Source organism: Heloderma suspectum, chromosome 1 (assembly GCF_057233095.1).
Source record: "Heloderma suspectum isolate Gila_16-S chromosome 1, 16-S_ref, whole genome shotgun sequence".
Lineage (NCBI taxonomy): Eukaryota > Metazoa > Chordata > Lepidosauria > Squamata > Helodermatidae > Heloderma > Heloderma suspectum.
Genome location: NC_139458.1, coordinates 434,952,766 through 434,980,252, shown reverse-complemented (window position 1 = coordinate 434,980,252; position 27,487 = coordinate 434,952,766). Strand labels below are relative to the sequence as shown.

At 45.5% G+C, this 27,487-nt stretch overlaps 1 protein-coding gene across 40 annotated transcripts in view; it reads left to right on the top strand.

The window, feature by feature from the left end:
* MSRA (methionine sulfoxide reductase A) overlaps window positions 1–27,487 on the top strand; it is a 331,489-nt gene that overhangs the window by 193,332 nt on the left and 110,670 nt on the right. For 37 of the 40 annotated variants that reach the window (XR_014787009.1, XR_014787008.1, XM_084829418.1 and 34 more), the window contains one exon: window positions 14,413–14,517. The exons of the other annotated variants lie outside the window; for them this stretch is intronic. Coding sequence is in view for 34 of the 37 variants with exons in the window: in XM_084829418.1 (XP_084685544.1) it covers window positions 14,413–14,517 (105 nt within the window). In the remaining 3 variants the exon portion in view is untranslated. The remainder of the gene's footprint in view (window positions 1–14,412; window positions 14,518–27,487) is intronic. 40 annotated transcript variants of the gene reach the window in all.

Sequence of the window (27,487 nt, the reverse complement as noted above, 5' to 3'; positions counted from 1 at the left end):
AAGGGGGTTAGACAAATTCCTGGAGGAAAAGGCTATCCATGGCTACTAGTCTTGATGGCTATGCGCTACCTCCAGTACCAGAGGCCATGAGCCTAGGTACAGCAGTTGCTGGGGAACATGGGTGGAAGGGTGCTGTTGCACTCATGCCCTGCTTGTGGGTTCCCGGTCAATAGCTGTTTGGCCACTGTGCGAACAGAATGCTGGACTAGATGGACCCTTGGTCTGATGCAGCAGGGCTCTTCTTATGTTCTTAAGTCTGCTGCTGCTTAACCACTTTTAAGGCCAGCTAGCTCCTCACTTCACTCTGTTTCAGGCATTAACATGAAATCAGCTGGGGGCAAAGTGGGAGTGAAGGAGAGGGAAGGAGAGCCTATTTATACTGGGGGTCTCCTTACCAGCCCAGGAGCCCAAAAACTATCCCACAAATGTAAGAGCCTTTTTGAGCCTTCTAAGTTGTTATGCTTTTTATATGAACCAACCTTGTAGACCATGGGAATGCTGTAGACATCATATACCTCGACTTCAGCAAAGCTTTTGACAAAGTGCCCCATGATATCCTGATGAGCAAACTAGCTCAAAGTGGGCTAGATGAAACAACGATCTGGTGGATCCACAGTTGGCTACAGAATTGGACTCAAAGAGTGCTTATCAATGGGACCTTCTCCAACTGGGGAGAGGTAACGAGTGGGGTACCGCAGGGCTCAGTCCTGGGCCCAGTGCTCTTCAACATTTTTATTAATGACTTGGAGGAGGAGGTGCAGGGAATGCTGATCAAATTTGCAGATGACACAAAATTGGGAGGGATAGCTAATACTTTGGAAGACAGAAACAAAATTCAAAGTGATCTGGATAGACTGGAGCGCTGGGCAGAAAACAACAGAATGACATTGAATAGGGCTAAATGCCAAGTTCTGCACCTAGGAAAAAGAAACCAAATGCACAGTTACAAGATGGGGGATATGTGGCTCAACCACACTACAAGCGAGAAGGATCTTGGAATTGTTGTTGATCACAAGCTGAATATGAGCCAACAATGTGATGTGGCTGCAAAAAAGGCCAATGCTATTTTGGGCTGCATTCATAGAAGCATCGCTTCCAAATCCCGGGAAGTAGTAGTTCCCCTCTACTCAGCACTGGTTAGGCCTCATCTGGAGTACTGTGTCCAGTTCTGGGCACCCCACTTTAAGGAGGATACAGACAAACTGGAGAGGGTTCAGAGGAGGGCAACAAAGATGATCAGGCGACTGGAAACAAAGCCCTATGAAGAGAGACTGAAAGAACTGGGCATGTTTAGCCTTGAGAAGAGAAGACTGAGGGGAGACATGATAGCACTCTTCAAGTACTTGAAAGGTTGTCACAGAGAGGAAGGCCAGCATCTCTTCTTGATCATCCCAGAGTGCAGGACACGGAATAATGGGCTCAAGTTACAGGAAGCCAGATTCCGGCTGAACATCAGGAAAAACGTCCTGACTGTTAGATCAATACGACAATGGAACCCATTACCTTCTGTCAGGGATGCTCTGACTTGGATTCCTGCCTTGAGCAGGGGGTTGGACTCGATGGCCTTGTAGGCCCCTTCCAACCCTACTATTCTGTGATTCTATGTGGACAGCAGTCAGAGACCTCTAAGGGTTCTTAAGCACCACTGCCATCGTTGGCTTTCTGTAGAAGATGGTGACTGAGATCTAGAGATGGGCGAAGCATTCATTGGGTTCACATCTTAATGCAGTCTTACCAAATTTGCATGTCCCAAAGTTAAACGTGAACTTCCCGAAGTTAAATGTGGATGCAGTTTACCATTGAAATCCATACATTTCTGATGTTTGCAATGCAGTTCAGAAAAGGAAAATGTTCAGCAAATGCATACGTTTTAAAAAATTTAAACAAAATGTGTCCATTTTTAAACACGCATAAAATGCATGATTCATTGGAAAATGGCTTTTCAAAACTGCTCAGATTGGCAAAAGTGCACACAAAAATGTGCACACTTAAAAAAAAGTGTATAAAAAATTTGTAGTTAAAAAAAAATGTGTAGAAAATCCATACAAGTTTTTGTGCGGGTGGGGGTGCGGAATCAAAGTTAATTGGAACAAACTGAAAAGTGATAAAATGAGAACCCAAATGCAATTGAGCTTGACAGGTTCACCAATCTCTAGCTAGATCTACCCCCAGTCTGCATCTGGTGCCCTTGTAATGAATTTCAGTAGCAGCCCACAGGGCCTTGCTGTATAGCTTGAGTGCACAGATGTATTGTTACATAGAAACAAGAATAATAGACCTTAGAGCCGCGTGTAGGCATCTTTCCAAGTAGTCTTAGTGAATACTTTTGCAAGCTTCCTTTCACTGATCTCATATGTGTAGGCTGAATTGAACATGGAGAGTGTAAGCACAGAGAGCTTGTTTGATGATGCTGAGATTTTCTGAGACTGATCCAGCAGGTTTCTGTGGCTCTGTTTCAAAGTTCAACATTTAGCCCAGAAGATGCCTGGAAATTTTACTTGCTTGGACTGTGGAGTTGCTCTACTCCCCCCGCCCCCCACACACACGCACACACAAACGAGATACAAAGCCACCCTTAGAGTGAAATAAAAATGGATTAAGAACAAAATCTCAAAATACCTTTCAGAATCATGAAGTCTTCACATTCAGCACTGTCCTTTTCTTTATTAAATAACAAAAGAAAACTAGTATAACATTAATAATCTCAGTGCCTCCCCCACTCCTTTTATGGTCATGGTGTGAGCTGAAAAGCAGAACTATTCCCCACCAAAAGCATTATCCCAGGAAGAAATAATTGAGTTTTATTGAGATTCATTACCCCATACCTGCTGATTTTGCGTCTGCTTTGTACTTAGAGAGGGAGAAAATGCATATGTATACATGACAGTTAAAATGGCACTTTACAATAGATGTGGTATGACTTTTCTGCCTTCTGAGTGTTAAACTGCTGGATATACTCAAATACTTGGTTCTTAATTGAATGAAATCAAGACTGCGATCTGCCAGAGAATATTTACCTTTTAGCCTTAGAACAATTCTGGACACCAGGGCATTGAGACATAGTGCCTTGCAAGACCGCTCATTGAGCTTCAGAGCTGAATCAAGATTTGACCTTCAGCATGGTGGAGGGGCTGGAGTTTAATGGGACTTTATACATGTAAGGTGCATGCTCTACCATTTAACTACAGGTCCCCTGGCAGTGTCAGAATTTTTGGGAGTTGGGGTGGTGGTGGGGAGCAGTTCCACTGCTGAAAGTGCAGAAGACATTGTTAAGAAGTCAGTGATGGTCAAGAGGAGGAAGTTTTTTGGTTATGTTGGATATGTTGTTGTTGTTCAGTCGTTCAGTCGTGTCCGACTCTTCGTGACCCCATGGACCATAGCACGCCAGGCCTTCCTGTCCTGTGCTCTCTCCCGGAGCGTGCTCAAGTTCATATTCATTGCATCCGTGATGCTATCTAGCCATCTCATCCTCTGCCGTCCCCTTCTCCTTTTGCCTTCAGTCTTCCCCAGCATCAGGGTCTTTTCCAGGGAGTTTTCTCTTCGCATTAGGTGGCCAAAATATTAGAGCTTCAGCTTCATTATCTGTCCTTCCAATGAGCACTCAGGGTTGATTTCCTTTAGGATGGACTGATTTGACCTCCTTGCAGTCCAGGGGACTCGTAAGAGTCTTCTCCAGCACCACAGTTCGAAAGCATCAATTCTTCGGCGCTCAGCCTTCCTTATAGTCCAGCTCTCTGTTGGATATACTCAAGTAAAAAGCAGCACCTTGATGATGAATAGGAAACCAAGACAGATGTCTATATGCCCATTTGCTTAGTAGGGTGCTACTGTGAATGACCCCTTCATGGATCACTGCCTTGTTGTGGCGAAGGGGCTTGCGTAACTCAGTGAAGCCATAAGCTATGCCGTGCAGGGCCACCCAAGACGGACAGGTCATGGCAGAGAGTTCTGACAAAATGTGGTCCACTGGAGAAGGAAATGGCAACCCACTCCAGTATTCTTGCCAAGAAAACCCCATGGAACGTATCACAAGGCTAAAAGAGATGACGCCGGAAGATGAGCCCCTCAGGTCGGATGGTGTCCAATATGCTACTGGGGAAGAGCAGAGGGTATTTCCAAGTAGCGCCAGAAAGAGTGAAGCGGCTGGGCCAAAGCCGAAAGGACACTCAGCTGTGGATGTGTCTGGTGGTGAAAAGAAAATCCGATGCTGTAAAGAACAATATTGTTTAGGAACCTGGAATGTCAGATCAATGAATCAAGGTAAGCTGGAGGTGGTCAAACATGAGATGGCAAGATTGAACATCGACATCTTGGGAATCAGAGAACTCAAATGGACAGGCATGGGCGAATTTAATTCAGGTGACCATCATATCTACTATTGTGGGCAAGAATCCCTTAGAAGAAATGGAGTAGCACTCATAGTCAAGAAAAGGGTGGGAAAAGCAGTACTGGGGTACAATCTTAAAAATGATAGAATGATCTCAGTACGAATCCAAGGCAAACCATTCAACATCACAGTAATTCAAGTCTATGCCCCAACCACTGAGGCCGAAGAAGCTGAGGTTGATCGGTTCTATGAAGACCTACAACACCTTCTAGAACTAACACCAAAAAAAGACGTCCTCTTCATCATAGGGGATTGGAATGCTAAAGTAGGAAGTCAAGAAATCACCGGGATAACAGGCAGGCATGGCCTTGGTGTACAAAATGAAGCAGGACAAAAGCTAATCGAGTTTTGCCAAGAGAACATGCTGATCATAGCAAACACTCTTTTCCAACAGCACAAGAGGCGACTGTACACATGGACATCACCAGATGGTCAATATCGAAATCAGATTGATTATGTCCTTTGCAGCCAAAGATGGAGAAGCTCCATACAGTCAGTAAAAACAAGACCTGGAGCTGACTGTGGCTCAGATCATGAGCTGCTTCTTGCAAAATTTCAGCTTAAATTGAAGAACGTTGGGAAAACCACTAAACCGTTCAGGTATGACCTAAATCATATCCCTGATGAATATACAGTGGAGGTGAGGAATAGATTTCAGGGATTAGACCTGATAGACAGAGTGCCTGAGGAACTATGGACGGAGGTCCGTAACATTGTTCAGGAGGCAGCAACGAAATCCATCCCAAAGAAAAAGAAATGCAAGAAAGCAAAGTGGCTGTCTGATGAGGCTTTACAAGTAGCTCACGAAAGAAGGGAAGCGAAAAGCAAGGGAGAAAGGGGAAGATATACCCAACTGAATGCAGAGTTCCAGAGAATAGCAAGGAGAGACAAGAAGGCCTTCTTAAGTGAACAATGCAAAGAAATCGAGGAAAACAACAGAATGGGAAAGACTAGAGATCTCTTCAAGAAAATCGGAGATCTCAAGGGAACGTTTTGTGCAAAGACGGGCATGATAAAGGACAAAGAAGGCAGGGACCTAACAGAAGCAGATGAGATTAAGAAGAGGTGGCAAGAATACACAGAAGAACTATACAGGAAAGATCTGAATGTCTCTGATAGCCATGATAGTGCGGTCACTGAACTTGAGCCGGACATCCTAGAGAGTGAAGTCAAGTGGGCCTTAGGAAGCATTAGTAACAATAAAGCTAGCGGAGATGACAGTATTCCAGCCGAGCTATTTAAAATCCTAAAAGATGATGCTGTTAAAGTGCTGCACTCAATATGCCAACAAATCTGGAACACTCAACAGTGGCCACAAGACTGGAAAAGGTCAGTTTACATTCCAATTCCAAAGAAGGGCAACGCCAAAGAGTGTTCAAACTACTGCACCATTGCGCTCATTTCACATGCCAGCAAGGTGATGCTCAAAATCCTACAAGCTAGGCTTCAGCAGCATGTGAACCGAGAACTACCGGAAGTACAAGCTGGGTTTAGAAGAGGCAGAGGAACTAGAGATCAAATCGCCAACATTCGCTGCATCATGGAGAAAGCAAGAGAATTCCAGAAAAACGTCTCTTTCTGCTTCATTGACTACGCTAAAGCCTTTGATTGTGTGGATCACAACAAACTGTGGCAAATTCTGAAAGTGATGGGAGTACCAGACCACCTTACCTGTCTCCTGAGAAACCTGTACGAGGGTCAAGAAGCAACAGTAAGAACCAGACATGGAACAACCGAGTGGTTCAAAATTGGGAAAGGAGTACGACAAGGCTGCATATTGTCACCCTGCTTATTTAACTTATATGCAGAGTACATCATGAGAAATGCCGGGTTGGATGAATCAGAGGTCGGAATTAAGATTGCTGGGAGAATTATCAACAACCTCCGATATGCAGACGATACCACCCTAATGGCAGAAAGCGAAGAGGATCTCAAGAGCCTCTTGTTGAGGGTGAAAGAGGAGAGTGCAAAAGCTGGTTTGAAACTCAACATTAAAAAAACGAAGATCATGGCATCTGGCCCCATCACTTCCTGGCATATAGAAGGGGAAGAAATGGAAGCAGTGACAGATTTTACTTTCTTGGGCTCCAAGATCACCGCAGATGGTGACTGTAGCCATGAAATTAAAAGACGCTTGCTCCTTGGGAGGAAAGCTATGGCCAACCTAGACAGCATAGTAAGAAGCAGAGACATCACCTTGCCGACAAAGGTCCGTCTAATCAAAGCTATGGTTTTCCCAGTAGTAATGTATGGCTGTGAGAGCTGGACTATAAGGAAGGCTGAGCGCCGAAGAATTGATGCTTTCGAACTGTGGTGCTGGAGAAGACTCCTACGAGTCCCCTGGACTGCAAGGAGGTCAAATCAGTCCATCCTAAAGGAAATCAACCCTGAGTGCTCATTGGAAGGACAGATAATGAAGGTGAAGCTCCAATATTTTGGCCACCTAATGCGAAGAGAAAACTCCCTGGAAAAGACCCTGATGCTGGGGAAGACTGAAGGCAAAAGGAGAAGGGGACGGCAGAGGATGAGATGGCTAGATAGCATCACGGATGCAATGAATATGAACTTGAGCACGCTCCGGGAGAGAGCACAGGACAGGAAGGCCTGGCGTGCTATGGTCCATGGGGTCACGAAGAGTCAGACACGACTGAACGACTGAACAACAACAACAACAACTGTGAATGAAATTGTAATGAAAACAGTTATGCTGGGAGCATTCCTCGGTGTGCTTGTCTAAATTAAATAGATGGCTGATAATGTTATTTAGTGAAAACTTCATTGGCGTCGGAGTTGGTGCCGCTGTTTCTTGGGAGGTTCTGCGGAAGCTCTGCAGAAAGTGGATATTGCTAGCAGATGTTGGTCTCTGGCCAGTAGAGGGGATACCAGAGCGATGTACGCTGTTGTCTAGTAGGCATAAAGTGCGCTTTTAAAACATTTCTCAAGTTAATGCCAAGGATTTCAAAGGACCACAGATTCTGTGGCTTCTCAGATAAGTCAGAATGGAGTGGATTGGCAAGATGTAATTGTGGCTCCAGCTGCCAAGAAAGGTAGGACCTCTGTAATCTTTGAAGCCCCCTGGGAATCTCCCCCCTGATGTCTCAGTGTTGTTGTTTATTCAGTCAATCGCTTCCGACTCTTCGTGACTTCATGGACCAGCCCACGCCAGAGCTTCCTGTCGGCCGTCACCACCCTCAGCTCCCCCAAGGTCGAGTCCGTCACCTCCAGAATATCATCCATCCATCTTGCCTTTGGTCGGCCCCTCTTCCTTTTGCCCTCCACTTTCCCTAGCATCAGCATCTTCTCCAGGGTATCCTGTCTTCCCATTATGTGGCCAAAGTACTTCAGTTTTGCCTTTAATATCCTTCCCTCAAGTGAGCAGTCTGGCTTGATTTCCTGGAGGATGGACTGGTTTGATCTTCTTGCAGTCCAAGGCACTCTTAGAATTTTCCTCCAGCACCACCATTCAAAAGCATCTATCTTCCTTCGCTCAGCCTTCCTTATGGTCCAGCTGTCGCAGCCATAGGTTACTACGGGGAAGACCATTGCTTGAACTATGTAGACCTTTTTTGTCAGTGTGATGTCTCTGCTCTTCACTAGTTTATCAAGATTTGTCATTGCTGTCCTCCCAAGAAGTAAACATCTTCTGATTTCCTGGCTACAGTCAGCGTCTGCAGTAGTCTTTGCACCTAGAAAGACAAAGTCTGTCACTGCCTCCACATTTTCTCCCTCTATTTGCCAGTTATCAATCCAGCTGGTTGCCATAATCTTGGGGTTTTTGAAGTTTAACTGCAATCCAGCTTTTGCACTTTCTACTTTCACCTTCATCATAAGGTTCCTCAGCTCCTCCTCGCTTTCAGCCATCAAAGTGGTATCATCTTCATATCTGAGATTGTTAATGTTTCATCCAGCGATTTTAACTCCAGCCTTGGCTTCATCAAGCCCACCACGTCACATGATGTGTTCTGCGTACAGGTTGAATAGGTAGAGTGAGAGTATACAACCCTGCCGTACTCCTTTCCCAATCTTAAACCAGTCCGTTGTTCCGTGATCTGTTCTTGCCGTTGCTACTTGGTCGTTATACAGATTCCTCAGGAGGCAGACAAGATGACTTGGTATCCCCATACCACCAAGAACGTGCCACAATTTGTTATGATCCACACAGTCAAAGGCTTTTGAATTGTCAATAAAACAGGAATAGACGTTTTTCTGAAACTCCCTGGCTTTCTCCATTATCCCGCGGATATTGACAGTTTGGTCTCTAGTTCCTCTGCCTTTTCTAAACCCAGCTTGTACATCTGGCAATTCTCGTTCCATGAATTGCTGGAGTCTACCTTGCAAGATCTTGAGCATTACCTTACTGGCATGTGAAATAAGTGCCACTGTTCGATAGTTTGAACATTCTTTGGTGCTTCCCTTTTTTGGTATGGGGATATAAGTTGATTTTTTCCAATCTGTTGGCCATTCTTGTGTTTTCCAAATTTGCTGGCATATGGCATTTATCACCTTGACAGCATCCTCTTGCAAGATTTTAAACAGTTCAGCTGGGATACCGTCGTCTCCTGCTGCCTTGTTATTAGCAATGCTTCTTAAGGCCCATTCCACCTCATTCTTCAGGATGTCTGGCTCTAGCTCACTGACCACACCGTCAAATCTATCCCTGATATTATTATCCTTCCTATACAGATCTCCCTTATATTCTTGCCACCTTTTCTTGCTCTCTTCTGCTTCTGTTAGGTCCTTGCCATCTTTGTTTTTGATCATACCCATTTTTGCCTGGAATTTACCTCCGATGTTTCTAATTTTCTGGAAGAGGTCTCTTGTCCTTCCTATTCTATTCTATTCTATTCTATTCTATTCTATTCTATTCTATTCTATTATTTATTTATTTCATTTCATTTCTACACTGCCCAATAGCCAAAGCTCTCTGGGCGGTTCACAAAAATTAAAACCAAACGACACACAATAAAAAAATTTAAAATATGTAGAACATTAAAACCACAATATAACAATACAACCACAATAAAACCTAGCAGAAGTGCAGGAGTTTAAAATACAGATTTAAAACAGCAAAGCTAAAAATTTAGAAACCTAAAATGCTAAAATGCCTGGGAAAATAAAAAGGTCTTCACCTGGCACCGAAAGGAATACAATGTAGGTGCCAGGCGAACCTCACTAGGGAGCTCATTCCGGAGCCGGGGTGCCACAACAGAACAAGCCCTCCTCCTAGTAGCCACCCGCCTCACTTCCTTTGGCAGGGGCTCACGGAGAAGGGCCGCTGGCGATGATCTTAAGGTCCGGGCAGGCACATATGGGAGGAGGCAATCCTTCAGGTAACCTGGCCCCAAGCCGTTAAGGGCTTTGAATGTTAACACCAGCACTTTGAATCGGGCCCAGAAATGGACTGGCAGCCAGTGGATCTTCTTCCGCTTCCGCACATTGCTTGTTTAAAAATAATTCCTTATCTCTTCTGGCTAACCTCTGGAATTTTGCATTTAATTGGGCATATCTCCCCCAATCAATGTTGCCTTTTGCTTTCCTTCTTTCTTGGGCTGCTTCCAGTGTCTCAGCAGACAGCCATCTTGCCTTCTTGGTTTTCTTTTTCTTTGGGACGTTTTTTGTTGCCGCCTCCTGACGAATGTTGCGAACTTCTGTCCATAGTTCTTCCAGGACCCTATCTACTAAATCTAGTCCCTTAAATCTATTCTTCACCTCCACTGCATATTCATGAGGAATATTTGTGCGCTCGTATCTAACTGCTCTGTGGGTCTTCCCTATTCTCTTTAGTCTGATTCTAAAATCTGATTCTACTAGTCTGATTCTACTGATGTCTCAGTAGCCATCAGAAATATAAGAACAACAAAGAGTCTTGTGGTATCGTTATGACCAACACATTATTATTCCTGTTGCAGGCAAACCAACAAGAATCTTGAGGCAACATAAAGACAATCAAATTTATTATGGCATAAACCAGCACTGTGAATGAAAGAGCTCTTCCTCTACACACTTTCATCTTATCCCTGTGTATACATGGGGTCAGGACTGGATTGTTAGGCTTATCCCTCTGTTCCATTTTGGTGGTGGGAAAGTAGGAAGAGGGGTTTAGGGATTATGAGAGTTTCATGTATGTTTTCCAAACAGTCCAGTATGCCCCATTCGCAACCTTGACATGAGCACAAGCAGGAGAATGTGTTCTCCAAAAATGTTCACAAATCCTCAAACATGCACTCCTGTTCAAAAATTGTGCAAATTTCAGAGAAAAATCAGTTTGAAATTGTGCAGTTTTTAAAAATTAGCGATTTCACACTTTAGTCTGTGGGACAAAGTTGTGCAACTTTGAAAAATAATCAATTTATTTTAACAATTTTCCTGTTCGATTTGCACAGTTTTCCCATTCGCACAAATCAAACAGTGATCCCAAGTGCTCATGGAAATCAAAGGCCAGACGAGCAGGAAGTTGATGCTCAGAGAATTTGGGCAAACACAGACATCGCTTGCTTGCCCATCCCCAGCTGGGCTGTACCATGCTGAACAGCAGCCTGTTAGGCGAATACCTTCTCTACTGCGCATTACATGATGGGGAGATGTAGATGGGCGGGGGGGGGGGCAGGATACCGGTCTGTTGCCCTGCAGGCTACTGTATAGCACTGGGGTTCTCAATGTGGTGCCCCTGATTTTTATTCTATTTTTAAAAGATTTTTGATTTTTTTTCTTTTAACTGGGAAACTGGCATGCTACAAAGCAAAGTGCTGCCCTCCAGTGCCATCCTGATTTAGATCTGAAAGAGGGGTTTTGTATTTTGGAGCTCAGGCCCTACCTCTGCCTTGTACTTAGGTTCTTGTGGAAGTCACTTTTCTTTTACTAAGCCTTCTGGGAAAATAATGTTTTATGACCAGCCATGCCCACCATGGCAGTCATTTTATGAATGGGCAAGCCCTACCCTGTGGCAGCCATTTTGCAAGAGTGCCCACAGCACCCCAAAAATCCCAGATGTGCCCACCAACCACCCCAAAATTGGGGACTCCTGATGTAGCATGTAAACCTGGCTATTCCTTCTCACCCCTTGGGACATCTCAACATCCTGGTGTGTGCTTGCAGGGTATGCAGACATTGCAAATTTAACATGACTAAATATATATTTAGGAAACATGCACCCATACTATGTAAAGAATCTTTGCACTGTCTTACAAGTCAGAGTATGCTGTGTACTTTTTAATACTACATCATATACTTATTCCTACCTTTGCAGCCCTTCCTCCTCTCTCATTCCTTTGATGCTTTCATATCTATCTCCCCCCCTCCCCCACATTCTTTCTAACAATAAATGGATAGAATTGGGTGCTGTATTGGGAGATTTTAAATTCAAAGACACTATTAAAAGCTACCATGCCTTTTCTCCTGTTGTTCTCCAATGGTTTTAATATAGCTCAGTGTCCTTCCTACCTCTACCTCCCCATTATTCTTGCTGTACACTGAACAGATGTTTCCACGGAGTGTTCCCCCAAAGACTTACAAGATTTGTTTTTGTCATTGCAGTAGCCCATATAGAAGTCCTCTGTAGCCCCTCATCTCTGTTACGCAGAGTGATTTCACTGTAGTCGTTATACAGATTTACACCCATATAACTACAATAAAAATACCAGCTAACATATAGTCAAACAACAAATTCCTCATGCATAATGTGGAAGCAGGAGCATTGTGGTGCTTAACTGTGTGTGTGGTTTCTTCAGGGAGGGACCCTAGTTCTTTGGCAGAGCATATGCTTTGCATGCAGAATGTTCTCATTTCAATGTATGGTGCCCTGGCATCTCCATTTGAAAGGATCTCGGGTAGCAGGTGATGGGAAATCTGCATCTGCTATCACATAGGCCTGGTGGATGTCACTGTTTGACACAGACAAGTCAGGTCTGTCTTAAAAATCTAAGGTCTGGAAGTGCCTGCCAGCATTTGGGTGCAGCGATACCTGCAAACTGATTGCTCCTCTTACTCAAGGAAGGCAAGTTGTTGTCATGGCTCCCACAAGGGTGACTTTGGAAAGATGGCTATCTTTGCACTAGTTTATAGAGCCATGCTGACTGGGAATTTTGGGAGTTCCAGTCCAACCCATCTGGAGGATGTCAGGTTGGAGAAGACGGTTATAGAAGGATAACATTTTCTCAGGGTCACTTCCCACCACACAACTTAGGTTCTAGCAGTGGTCCTACAAGTTGTGCTTGTGTCTCAAAAACTGAAGAGGAGATGCAACTTACCATGTCTGTTGCTGAATTGAGCTCATAATCATTGGCCATCTTTATTTACTGATTGTGCACCCTTAAATGACATTTAATAAAAGTTATTTTTAATATCCCGGTTGGTTGTTAGGCCATAAAAAGGCCTCTTTCAGTCATTTTGCCTTCCAGGGTCTTTTTGGTACGCATATTTTCCAACAGCATGACCTCTGATGCCCTTAGGCAGTATCCAGAGGGGCAAATACACCCCTGCCAATCCCCTTCTGCCCTGCCGATTCCATTGCACAAGCGGGACCCACCACTTATGCAATGGAAATTTAGCCCTTCATAGAGGAAGCCCCGAAATGAATGGAAATGCTTGTTTCTGGGTCGGGACAGGTAGGTGGAGCTCCCTTATACAAGCTCTGCTGCCCTGTCCCCTTCCTGAAACAAGTATTTCTGCTCATTTCAGGCTGCCTCCGGAAGTGCTAAATCACCATTGCACAAGCAGCCGGGGGGGGGGGGGGGAGCTGCTTGCACAACAGAATCAGTCGGGCACAAAAGAATCAGCAGGAGCACATGTGCCCTGCTGGATACTGCCCATACGCTGTGCACGTGTGTGATCCGCTGATTGGCTCAGCTTGTGTCTGCCCTATGCCAACAGGTGTGAGTACCTGTTGAATCCCATTCAAAATAGTTGTTTACTATTCCCACATTAACTTCAGCAGTAGATTGCTCTACTTCTGTAATGGCTAAAAGGCCACTTCAGCGGAGATTAAATTGCTGCTGTTTTTCTCTGCTGTTTTCATATTGTCATGTGTGAAGTAAGGGTATCTGGAGGATATTGCCTTTGAAAAGCGTTCCTTACCCCCTCCCCCTTGTTTTTACTTAGGATGACATCTTTGCCCCTGGGATGCTTAGAACTAGCGCTGGGTTTTCCAGTGGTATTCTAATACGAAACTACCACGGGGCAAAGGTGGATTTTCTGTTGCTTGGGGTGCATCCAGTGGACAGTTACCACTGGAAATGCTTCGTTTCACGTATGCAGAACTAATTTCCTTTTAAAGCCCTTCTACAAATGCCACATTGAAGTTACTAGAACTTTTATGCAGCAGGGTTTGTATGGATATCAGTGTTCTTGGCAAAATGAGAGTGGATCATGTCCTGGGCTTGAATGTAACCATAAAAAATTATTAATCCTCTATTAATAATTTGAGCGTTATTGAGATAACCAAACCCACTGAGTAGATTAGGTGGTAGCTCTATTACAGGAATAATGTGTAATTAAGTATCTCTGTTTGTCTTGTGCAGTTTCCCCTGGTTCCAACACCAAGGCTCCCCCAGTGAGATCTGCACCAATTAGCCTGTAGCATAGCCTTCCACAACCTAATGGTCTTCCAGATATGCTGGACTATGACTCCCATCATTCCCAGAGGATTTAGTCTGACACATCTGGAGGGCCACCAGGTTGGGGAAAGCTGCTGTAGCATCATGCCATAAAGCAGTGTTCTCCAGCCTGCTGCCCATGTTGGCTGGGAATGATGGGAGTTGCAGTCCAACACATTTGGAGGGCACCAGGTTGGGGAAGGCTGTTGTAAGGTCTCTGCATCATAGTGCCCTGGGAATGCTCTTCTCAAACTACTGGAAAAAGTGGCCTGGAATAAAAAGGGTAAGCCAGTTAGAAAACCCTTCTCTCAGTGTACTTACATCACTGCATTCAGATAGTAGCAAGGCCAGAGTGGGTTCTTTGGAAGTGGCTTTTGAGATTAATATTCTTGCTTCTGTCTCCCCCCCGCCCGCCTTTGTACTATTTCACTCAAGGGAGAACTGGCCATACCGAAGCAGTGCGAGTGGTATTTCAGCCAGAAACTATCAGCTTTGAGAAACTGCTCAAGGTCTTCTGGGAGAATCATGACCCGACACAAGGTAGAGTGATGAGCGAGCCAGTATTTAATTATCTTACTAATTACAGCTGGGATAATTAGTGTTCGAGCTGCTCAGAAGAGATGAACCTTGAAATCGCACTGCAGCTTGAGAGGATGGTTGCCGGCATTTATTGATGGGGTGGGAAAGAATGAGGGACTCACAATGCTCCCCCCCTCCACAGATGTCTGTGCTGTGAAAATTCCCAGAGAGAAAGTGAGTCAAGACAATAGAAATTCCTCTCACCTTTGATTATTACAGTTTCTTCTTCAATGCAATCTTTTGTCTTTCAAATTAAAGGCCTCTTTCTCCACAGCTCCACAGTTGATAATTTTACTCAGGTATGGAGCCTGTATCCTCTGTGAGTTTGATATTTTTCGTCTTTTCAGAATTGCTACAGGTATCTTTTATGATTAGAGAAAATGAGGGAACAGTCTCAAGGCATGGGGTTTGGAGGCCATTAGTAGCAGTGTCTTGGGCAATGGTTTTAACCCATATTTGAGTGCCTTCTCCGGCACTGTAGACCCCGTTCTGCTCCATGGTATACTGGGGAGCTGCGGTCAGTGAAACAGGCTGGACATCGGCTAGAGCACAAATGGTGCAAGACTCCAAGTGAAGACGACCGAGCACGCTCTAGAGTGCATAATCGTGCCTACTGCGTGGCAGTGCGGGCAGCAAAGAAGGTTTATTTTGCTGCCTCCGTTGCATCCTCAAGTAGCCGTCCAGCGGATCTCTTCCAGGTGGCCTGGTGGTTGTTAACATCTTCCCCAGGAAATGGGGCCCTGGCCCCGTTGAGGACCCACTGTGATCTTTTTCATCGCACTTTGAAGACAGAATTGCTTGTTTCCACAACAACCTTGATGCTGTTGTTAGTGCGGTACCAGCTGAGGTGTCTGATGCCACCATCTGCCTGATTTTGTGGGATCAGTTCCAGTTGTTACGGGCTGATGATGTGGACAAGATGCTTGCAATAATGTGACCGACCACGTGCCCTCTTGATACCTGTCCCTCCTGGCTAATAAAAGCTAGTCGAGGGGTATGACTGGGTGGGTCCAGAGAGTGATAAACGCTTCCCTATGGGAAGGGGTGGTCCCTGCTGTCCTTAAGGAGGCAGTAGTGCAGCCACTCCTGAAGAAGCCCATTCTGAACCCAATGGTATTGGAAAACTACCGCCCAGTCGCAAATACCCCTTTTCTAGGGAAGGTGCTTGAGAGGGTCGTGGCGGACCAACTGCAGGCACTCTTGGAGGATACTGATTATCTAGACCCATTTCAATCTTGGTTTCGACCTGGTTAAGGGACTGAATCAGCCTTGGTTGCCCTGATGGATGACCTTTATCGAGAGAGGGTCAGGGGGAGTGCAACCCTGTTAATTCTGCTTGATCTCTCATCGCCTTTTGATACCATCGACCATGGTATCCTCCTGGATCGACTCCTTGGGATGGGTATTGGAGGCACTGTGTTACAGTGGTTCTGGTCCTACCTACGGGGCCGATTTCAGAGAGTAACATTGGGTGACTATTCCTCGGCCCCTTGGCAATTGAGCTATGGGGTGCCGCAGGGTACCATCTTGTACCCAGTGTTGTTTAGCATCTATATAAAGCTGCTGGGAGTGGTCATTATGGGATTTGGAGCTTAATGCCATCAGTATGCTGATGACATGCAGCTCTATCTCCTTGTGACATCTGAATCAGGAGAGGCTGTGCAAGTCCTGAATCAGTGCCTAAACTCAGTAATGGGCTGGATGAGGGCCACTGAACTGAACCTGAATCCTGGCAAGATGGAAGCCCTGTGGGTGAGTAGTTCCCTGGTCCGGGAGATAGGCTTATTGCCTGTTCTGGATGGAGTTGCACTCCCTCTGAAAGATCAGGTCCATAGTCTGGGGGTACTCCTAGATCCATCATTGTCGCTGGAGGCCAAGGTGGTTGTGACAGCTCAGAGTGCCTTTTATCAGCTTTGGCTGGTTCGCCAGCTACGGCCTCTCCTGGACAGGGATAGCTTGACCATGGTGGTACAGGCATTAGTAACCTCAAGACTGGATTACTGCAGTGCACTGTATGTGGGGCTGGGCTGGTCCAGAACCTGGAGCTAGTGCAGAATGCAGCAGCTTGGCTGTTGTCGGGAGCGGCCCATTTTCAGCATGTAACTCCTCTGCGGAGGGAACTGCACTGGCTGCCTATTTGCTACCAGACCAGGTTTAAGGTATTAGTACTAGCCTACAAAGCCCCTTCAGCAAAGGAGATCATTACCTTGTCGTAGTGCTGGAGCTTGAGCACATCAATGACGTCATGAGCTACACCGTGAAGGGACACCCAAGACGGGAGGGTCATGGCAGAGAGGTCAGACTAAATACGATCCCTGGGGAAGGTAACGGCAACCCACCCCAGTATTCTTCCCATGAAAACTAAATGGATCAGTACAACCAGAGCTATGTCGGTATACCATCGGAAGATGGGACTCCCAGGTTGGAAGATGGTCAAAATGCTACTGGGGAGGAACAGAGGATAAGTTCAACTAGCCCCAGATGTGATGACGCAGCTAGCTCAAAGCCGAAAGGACGGCTAGCAGCCGATGGTGCTGGTGGTGAACGACGAATCCGATGTTCTAAAGATCAACACACCATAGGAACTTGGAATGCAAGATCTATGAGCCAGGGCAAATTGGATGTGGTTATTGTGGAGATGTCAAGATTAAATATAGACATTTTGGGTGTCAGTGAACTGAAATGGACCGGAATGGTCCACTTCACATCAAATGACCACCAGATCTACTACTGTGGACAAGAGGACCACAGAAGAAATGGAGTAGCCTTCATAATTAATAATAAAGTGGCTAAAGCAGTGCTTGGATACAATCCAAAAAATGACGGAATGATCTCAATTCGAATTCAGGGCAAGCCATTTAACATTACAGTGATCCAAATATATGCCCCAACCACAGATACTGAAGAAGCAGAAGTAGATCAGTTCTTTGAGGATCTGCAGCACCTACTGGATAGTACGCCAAAAAAAAGATGTTATTTTCATTACAGGAGACTGGAATACTAAGGTGGGTAGTCAGACGACATCTGTAATTACAGGCAAGCATGGTCTGGGAGAACAAAATGAAGCAGGACATAGGCTGATAGAATTTTGCCAAGGCAACTCACTGTGCATAACAAACACTGTCTTCCAACAACCTAACAGACGACTTTATACATGGACTTCACCAGACGGTCGACACCGAAATCAGATTGACTACATCCTTTGTAGCCAAAGGTGGCGGACATCTATGCGGTCGGTAAAAACAAGACCTGGAGCTGATTGTAGTTCAGATCATGAACTTCTTATTGCACAATTTAGAATCAGACTCAAGAGAATAGGGAAGACCCACAGATCAGTTAGATATGAGCTCACGAATATTCCTCATGAATATGCAGTGGAGGTGAAGAATAGATTTAAGGGACTAGATTTAGTAGATAGGGTCCCGGAAGAACTATGGACAGAAGTTCGCAACATTCCTCAGGAGGCGGCAACAAAAAAGTCCCAAAGAAAAAGAAAACCAAGAAGGCAAGATGGCTGTCTGCTGAGACACTGGAAGCAGCCCAAGAAAGAAGGAAAGCAAAAGGCAACAGTGATAGGGGGACATATGCCCAATTAAATGCAAAGTTCCAGAGGTTAGCCAGAAGACAGAAGGAATTATTTTTAAAAAAGCAATGCGCGGAAGCGGAAGAAGATAATAGAATTGCCAGATGTACAAGCTGGGTTTAGAAAAGGCAGAGGAACTAGAGACCAAATTGCCAATATCCGCTGGATAATGGAGAAAGCCAGGGAGTTTCAGAAAAACATCTATTTCTGTTTTATTGACAATTCAAAAGCCTTTGACTGTGTGGATCATAACAAATTGTGGCAAGTTCTTGGTGGTATGGGGATACCAAGTCATCTTGTCTGCCTCCTGAGAAACCTGTATAACGACCAAGTAGCAATGGTAAGAACAGATCACGGAACAACGGACTGGTTTAAGATTGGGAAAGGAGTACGGCAGGGTTGTATACTCTCACCCTACCTATTCAACCTGTACGCAGAACACATCATGCGACGTGGTGGGCTTGATGAAGCCAAGGCTGGAGTTAAAATTACTGGAAGAATCTTTAACAATCTCAGATATGCAGATGACACCACTCTGATGGCTGAAAGTGAGGAGGAGCTGAGGAACCTTATGACGAAGGTGAAAGAAGAAAGTGCAAAAGCTGGGTTAGAGTTAAACCTCAAAAACTCCAAGATTATGGCAACCAGCTGGATTGATAACTGGCAAATAGAGGGAGAAAACGTGGAGGCAGTGACAGACTTTGTCTTTCTAGGCGCAAAGATTACTGCAGACGCTGACTGCAGCCAGGAAATCAGAAGATGTTTACTTCTTGGGAGGACAGCAATGACATATCTTGATAAAATAGTGAAGAGCAGAGACATTACACTGACAACAAAGGTCTGCATAGTTGAAGCAATGGTATTCCCCGTAGTAACCTATGGCTGCGAGAGCTGGACCATAAGGAAGGCTGAGCGAAGGCAGATAGATGCTTTTGAACGGTGGTGCTGGAGGAAAATTCTGAGAGTGCCTTGGACTGCAAGAAGATCGAACCAGTCCATACTCTAGGAAATAAAGCCAGAAGCTCACTTGAGGGAAGGATATTACAGACAAAACTGAAGTACTTTGGCCACATCATGAGAAGACAGGAGACCCTGGAGAAGATGCTGATGCTAGAGAAAGTGGAAGGCAAAAGGAAGAGGGGCCGACCAAGGGCAAGATGGATGGATGATATTGTGGAGGTGATGGACTTGACCTTGGGAGAGCTGGGGGTGGTGATGGCCAACAGGAAGCTCTGGCGTGGTCTGGTCCATGAAGTCACAAAGAGTCAGAAGCGACTGACCTAATAAACAACAAACAACACAAAGCCCTAAACAACTTGGGACCAGGATACCTGAGAGCGTGCCTCCTTCTTTACCAACCTGCCCGGTCACTGAGGTCATTAGAGGGCATGTTCCTGGTGGTTCCACATGGACCCATGGCCTCCACCAGGAAAAGAGCCTTCAGTGTGGTGGCTCCCTCCCTGTGGAATTCCCTGCCTTTAGAGGTCAGGCAGGCACCAACATTGTGTTCTTTCCAGCGCCTCCTGAAGACGTTGTTATTTCAAGAAGCCTTCCTTGCATGACCAGCCGTGGTTTGTTACATTCCACGTTGTTGGGGTTTGTCTTTTTAAAAAAAATGTTTTAACTCTTTTAACCTGCTGTTTTATTCTTTTACTGTGTTGTTCACCACTCTGAAATCTTCTGATATGGGGCGGTATATAAATATTGTAAATAAATAAATAATAAATAAATTTGGGTGTAATACAGGGGTGGGGAACTTCTTTCAGCCCAAGGGCCAAATTCGATTTCTGAGAAGTTCTTTTGGGCCAGATTCCAGTGGTGGGCAGGGCCAAAGGCAAGGGAGTGGGGCTTTATTTGAGCTTAAAGCTCCTACTGCCAGTAACTAAGCCTTAGGAGAAGCATTTCAACCTTTTAGAATAGGGGGAAAACACCTGCAAAAGCTGGAAAACTGCAAATTGTAGGTAGTCAGGGAAAAGGGGGCATGGCTGGATTGGGACCACAAGAGGGCCAAATTTGGCACACGAGCCTGAGGTTCCCCACCCCTGCTTTAATAGATCTTTTTTAGAAGTGCCTGTAGGCTGAAAATGATGTGCGCCTGAGGTGACAGAAGAGGGATGGACAAATATATCTGTTTTGCTTTCTATAATGTTTGTGTTTTTTTCAAGCATAAATTTCTTCCATCCCATTTCCATATCAGTTTGGAAGTCTGCATGGAAATTCATATGCATTTTTGGAGTGTGGATATTTGTACACTTTTTGGTTTGCAATTTCCCCTAACATATTTATACGCTATTTTCTCTCATGTACACAGTTTTGTTTGTACACATATTTTGATTGGAGAACTGCATCACAAAATTCGGAGAAATGCGAAAACTGAAGGATAATGGTGGTTTGGTTCATGTATTAGTTTGGGAAGTGCAAATTAGGTTGGTTCATACTAAAATGTGAATCAAATGAATTTCCATTCCCATCCCTAAACAGAAACAGGAAATGGTATAAGGGAACATGGTACAATTTCAGCCTCTTCCCATACTAGCTTGCCTGTGTCTTCTACTGAAGTCTTTCTCCAGTTGCCTTCTCAAGCCTCTTCCTCCAACTTAGTACCCTCTATATGTTTCAGACTACAACTCCCAGAATTCCTGAAGGGAATTTAAGTCCAAATCAACTGGAGGACACCAGGTTGAGGAGGGCTGACTTCCTCTATCTGAGTGTGCTACAAGCCACAAGCGAAAGGGATTTTTCATCGGTGACAGCCTAGCTTTGCAATGCACTCCCTGAAGAGGCACATGCTGCAATCCTTTTGACCCCAGGGTAGAATACTTTTATTCACACATGCATTTGAAATTGTCTAAACCTTAGCCTGCGAAAAAGTTTTTATTGCTATCTTTTATTATTTTTATTCTTGCATAATAATTAGTTCTATATATGTTGTTGTACACCATCCTAGAATACGAATTGGATGAAGGACACTATATAGGTGTTTTAAATAAATAAAAAGGTAGTCCAGAGGTCATCTTTTGAGAGACTGCTCTGTAAGTTCATCCCTGACATAGGTGTCTTCATTCTAGATTAGAGGTCTTATGGGTGGTTGTGCATTGTCGAGATGGTGATAGATCCCCATTTACTTCTACCTCGATAAAATTATTTTTCTGCCTCATGAGAGCTGTGTGTGGGAGTGATATAAATCTTTGATACAGAGCCCTGTTGAATTAGAACAAAATTTCCATCTGGACAAGCATCCAGCCAGATCAGGGTAGGCATTGTTGGGCACCTGCTGAGAGCCCACACCCCTGCAGGGGCCCCCTAACAAGAGTCCCCTGGAGTCACTCCTCTTCACCATTGCAGTCTGCTTGTTCACCTGCCTCTCGCTCTGGCCCAGCCAAGGGTGGGGGTGAGAAAGAGGAGCAGGAGATGCCACGGCCAACTTGCTCACTGGCTCTCTGCCTAAGCAAGCAAGCAGGTGGGAGCAATGGTGAGAAAGAGGAGGAGCAATGGCAGTGAGGAGACAGACTCACTGAAGGAGGCAGCCCATGGGGGTGTCTTGCCCAAGGGCCCTCCAAAACCTGGAGCTGGCACAGAGCCAGATGCATCCATGAATCCCACCAGTAAGGCTAGAAGGCAATTGCCTTCCCCATTCTTTGCTTCAGCAGCTAGTATTCTGAGACGTACAGCCTTTGAAACAGTATGCAGATTTCTTGAGACTGGGACAGACGGTGTGCTCCATGAAGAGTTCATCATCTAGCAGTAGGGAAGTGGAGGTACTTAGGGAGGTGCCTCTCCATTTAACAAGAGCTAGTCAGTCCTCTTCAGGAAAGTGTCTTAAGATGCTCTTCTTGCAGCCCTCTCCTCTTCTGGCTTATTATCTTGCCTGTCACTCATTTTTGAGCTTGACCAACCTTGTTCCTTTTGTCTGGGTGGCTGTCCTCCAGACTGCTGCTCCCCGCCATCCTGGGATGCCATCCCTGTCCTGCCTTTGTAGCCTGCCTTTTAGGAGACAGCAGAAGCTTATGGCATGCTGTGGGTGGTTCAGTTGGGGTTGGCATCTCCATTGCAGTGAGTATGGGGGTAGTGGGTGGCCTTTGGTGTTTTTCTTTCTAATAGCTCTGACCCCTGTCTCCTACTGTATCAGCACAGGAGTCCACCCTTGCCTTGTCACCATGGGTGGGAGGATGGGCAGGGCAGGATAGGACAGGAGCTTCCCAGCTGCTTGACTGCCTTCAGAAGTCCTTTTGAACCCATAATTTGTGATGACAAGTTACAGCAACTGAGGACTAAGCCATGTTGTAAACTAAGCTGGTTTCACAAGCTTAACACCAAGTAACCTGAGGTGGAAGGCCCCAGGATATTCCGCTTTGTCTCCTTAGAGACCAGACCACCACATTCTCTGTCTGTCTGTCTGTCTGTCTGTCTGTCTGTCTGTCTTGCGTGTGCATGCACACACACACAGATATTCTCAATTTGGATCTGGTCATCATTGCTCCAAACCATTTTCACCTAAAGGGGCCTGTTTGTTTGTCACTGGGTGGGAACGGCTGAGCCTTTTATGGATGCTGCACAAGGAATCTATCATCTGCAAATAATTAGAATTAGACACTAAAAATTACATTGTTTTTCTAATGAGCAGATGTGACTACTTAGAGGAGTAGAAGCACAGCTGTACCCATATAAAATGCGAAAGCAGGCCTAAACCACCATTATGCATTCTGCTATAAGCCTGGTACTTCATTTTGACATTTTAAAAATGGGGAGCGGGCAGGATCTTCAGATAAACTTCATATTTTTGCAAGTGCACTTCTTCTGAAATCCTGCAAAATTCAAGGCAAATATATCTGGTTTTGTTTGGATTTTTTTGTAAAGGAGTAAAAATTCAATAACAGCTCATGCTTTGCCTAAATGAAGTCTCAAATCCAGTCCTTGGTATATTGCATTCTGCCTACGCAGGCTTATCCACATGATCCTGCAAAGCATGCCCCAACCACATCTTTTCCTCTCTTCTTTCGTCCCTCAACCCACTCGTAGCTCTATAAGATAGGATCAAGATGGGAGGAGTGAGTGGGTGGGGGACACATCCTCTGCAAAGGGGGACATCTGTAGTTCAAGGAGATGACTGTGCTGGTGTGTGCCTGTTTTTACTTCCCTTCTTGCACTAAAAGAGCGAGTGACGGACTGGGAGCCGGGAGATCCGGGTTCTAGTCCCCACTTGGCCATGGAAGCTCACTGGGTGACTTTTGGCCAGTCACAGACTCTCAGCCCAACCTACCTCACAGGGTTGTTGTTGTGAGGATACAACGGTGAGGAGGAGGATAATGTAAGCCGCCTTGAGTTCCTTGCGAGAGGGAGAAAGGCGGGGTATAAATGCAATAAATAAATAAATAAATAAATAAATAAATAAATAAAAATTGGGGAGGTGGTGCGAAAAGACTTGTTTGGTCCCCTCTTCAGCAGAGGTCCACCTGAAAACAACGTCTTTACTGGACTCACTAAGAAGATGGAAATTATGAAAAGCTTCTCTGGAGCCACCATGGCATTGAGCTGGAGCCTGGATGTATGATTGTACACATTTTGTTAAATCTGCTCCTTCTGTATTTTGTTGGATTGTTAGGTGTCTTTCATTCCATTGTCTGCTCATTGACAGAACTAGATTTTTTTTGTGACATATGAGAATTCTGTTTGCTTGTGCAAATATGCAGTTGTGAAGATCCCCCCTCCCCAAAGTAAAAAAGCAGTCCGTGGAATCCACACGACTTGGAAAAAGCCAGTCCGCTGCAAAATCCCCAAGTCAGAGTTGTAGAAATTCGAGCTCATTTGAATCCGTTGTGGATTTCTGCAACATCCCTAGCTGGAAGCCCCCTTTCCCTACTCTAGTTGTATTTTGTTTTTCTTACAACAGATTTCTCTGTAAGTGTGTATGTTTGAGGCAATTCATCAGGTAAAGATTCTTAAAAATCCTCACAAAATACAAAGGTGGCTGTGGTGAGTTATCATTCATCATGAGTCACATTCTATGCCTGTGATATCTGCAAAACCACCATCTACAAAGCAACCGCATGTGAAACAGAAGCACCACCCTGAGCAATGCCATTTGGGTCACTCCCAATGAATATGTAGCAACTGCAAACTGCATGACCCCCCCCCCCCAGTCCCCTGGAAGGCCCCTCTAGTACACCTTGATGCCAATTTGAATCTGTATAGAACCTGCCAGTTCCACACGAATGGAGGCATCTGCTCTGTCCAAGCATAGAGGAATGGGTCATTGTAGTGCAGCAATGCACTTAAGTTTATCAGCATGAAAAGGGGACTTTTGAGCCCAGTGATCAGGCCTGTGAAAACATCTCCACTCCCACTTCCTTGTCAGTCTTGGTGGTCATGCCAGGGCAGGAGCTCAATCACTGTTACACAGATGTAGAGGGGGATTCTGCAGCTACCTGCCCTAGCCTCTCACCGCAAGGGAAGACCCACAAAGAACAGAGGAATCTGCCTTATACCAGGTCATGACATTGTCATGGGGATGTAGGAAGCTGCTGTCAGGGTGGAAACTGAGCCCATAGAGCCCCAAAGCAGTTCTGATTCTGAGGAAGAGCAACAACCCGTGGGAGAGGAGCCCGCTCGTCTCTTAGAGGCACAGCTGCAGGGAGAGATACCTCCTGCATGCATTCCTGGGAGAGATAGTGACCCTGGCAGCGAAAGAGCAGGGGATGGGGTGTTGGTGGACGCTCGGCGCCAACACAGGGAGAGGCGCCAAATGGAGGGTGCCGACAGGAGGTGCTTTGCCATCTTGGCTCTATGACAACGGTCGCGTCCCGAGGACCCACAGGTAAGAGGGAGGACCTCTCCATAGCCCATAAGTTCAGAGTTTTCCCACTCTCCTCCTTCAAACAGGGACCAACTGCCTTACCTGGAGCTTAGGCTACTCTGCTAACTACCCCAGTGCAGTTCCTTGCTTAGTCGCTGGAGATTAGCATCTGAAAGAGTCATTGAGTTGTAAAGGAATAAAGCCTTGGGAAGAATCCCTTTTGTCTGTGTCTTGAGTTGGCTGTTGGAGGGGACTGCAAGAGGCAGCTGGGGCGCTCCTGACAGCTGCCTTACACTGAGTCAGACCACTGGTCCATCCAGCCCAGTATTGTCAACACTGGCTGGCTGTGACTCTCCAGGGTTTCAGGCAGGAGTTTTTCCAGCCTTACCTGGAGATGCCAGGGATCGAACCAGGAAGCTTCTATGTCCAAAGCAGGTGCTCTACCACTGACCCATGGCCCTTCTCCAAGTATATCCACTAGAGTACTGGTTAATACTATCCATCTAGTCCAATATTATCAATGACTACAACTCATGATGGCTGTATATTACCTCCACTATCAGCGGCAGTATCCCTATGTGCACCAGTTGCTGGGGAACATGGGTGGGAGGGTGCTGTTGGACTCATGTCCTGCTTGTGGGTTCCTGGTCGACAGCTGGTTGGCCACTCTATGAACAGAATGCTGGACTAGATGGACCATGGTCTGAACCAGCAGAGCTCTTCTTATGTTCTTTCATACTCTGACAGGTTCAGGTTCTCAGGCAGATTTATTCTCCTTCACCTGCTACCTGATCTTCCCCTCCCCCTCCTCCTCCGGAGATGCTGGGAGGTAATCCTGGGACCTTTTGTTTCAAAATCAGGCCCTCTACTACAGAGCTACAGTCTCTCCCCTCAAATACAATCCTACTCACTAATCTGCCTAGGTATTGTGCTGCTCAATTTATGCACATTTAATAGAATAATTAATTCTCACTTCTTAAAAATAAATAAATGTTGACATTCCTAATCCAGTCCAGATCTCTGCGTGCCACAAGCAGGGAGCAGGAATACACCTGCAGAGCAAATAGTGCCAGGTGATGCAAGCAAACTAGCTACAGCCACCTGCTGTTATGGGGAACAGATAAAACCGTTCAGCCTTTGGGCGATCTGATTGGGGGGGGTGGAGTGGAAGCTGAGATCTTACTTGGGTAAATCTGCACCCCACCCAATATCCTGCCCCTGCTTGTGGAAAAACTGGTTTTTCGTACCCAGGTGGAAGAAGCATAGGGAGGGGGTGGCTGAACACCATCATCACATCGCGGGGGAGACTCCCCTGACTCCACTGGGCCACAATTAGGACATCTAGAATATAAATCCCCACACAATATTTCTCATAGATGTAGTCATTTTGCCCTCAGCTGAGCAAAGTTCTTTTTTCCCCCAACAGTTCCAGGGAGATGCTTGAAAGAGTATAATACCTCTAATGGTGTGAAACTTGTCATTCTCACAGAAGGCCTCTGTTGATTTTTCTTTTCCTTCTCCCTTCCTCCCCTTTTGCTCTATGCAGTTGCACAAAGTGAATGAGAGCAGGAAAGGGGCAGGGTGAGTATTAGAGGCAGTATGCTTATGTACACCAGTTGGGGAACATTGGGCGGGAGGGTGCGGTTCCACTTATGTCCTGTTGTGGGCTTCCCACAGGTGGCTGGTTGGCCACTGTGTGAACAGAATGCTGGACTAGATGGATCCTTGGGCTGATCCAGCAGGGCTCGTCTTACCGTCTTATGATTGTGCAAACATTTTTTTTTTTTGAACTGCTGGTGAACTAATGGTGCCCCAGTGGGGATATGAATTCCTCAGCAGTACAGGTGTGTCTTGAGATAGATGGACAGATAATGCCTTCACAATATGATCCTCTGGAGACCCTGATATCAAATCCATTGATAGTATTCAGTTAAATGGAGCTTGGGGACAGCTCTTCATTTTGAAGCTTTACTGGAATGTGAAATGAGAAGCTGGTGAAACAAATCCACAATGTTCCTGGCCCATCAACCATTATTCTGAATACAATTTTGGACTTCCTCTGATGTGGGTGGGCCTCTTCTTGGCCTCAGACCATTCTGTAATTTCAGGAATGATCTCACAGATGATGCCAAGGCTATGCTAATTAGAGAGAAAGATGAGAAGCAGTTGTAGGAAAGCAATAAAATTCAGCGCAGCATTGACAAATTAGAAAGATGGGCAGATATTTGTAATACGATCAGACATGATGAAGACAGATATATATTTGTTCACATAAGGATAATTAATCTGCAGTTCAAAGGAAGCAAAACGAAGGATGAACAGTTAGGCAGTACTCTTAAGGATAATTGAGAGCTACTGGGCTTGCGTAACTCAGTGAAGCCATAAGCTATGCCGTGCAGGGCCACCCAAGACGGACAGGTCATGGCAGAGAGTTCTGACAAAATGTGGTCCACTGGAGAAGGAAATGGCAACCCACTCCAGTATTCTTGCCAAGAAAACCCCATGGAACGTATCACAAGGCTAAAAGAGATGACGCCGGAAGATGAACCCCTCAG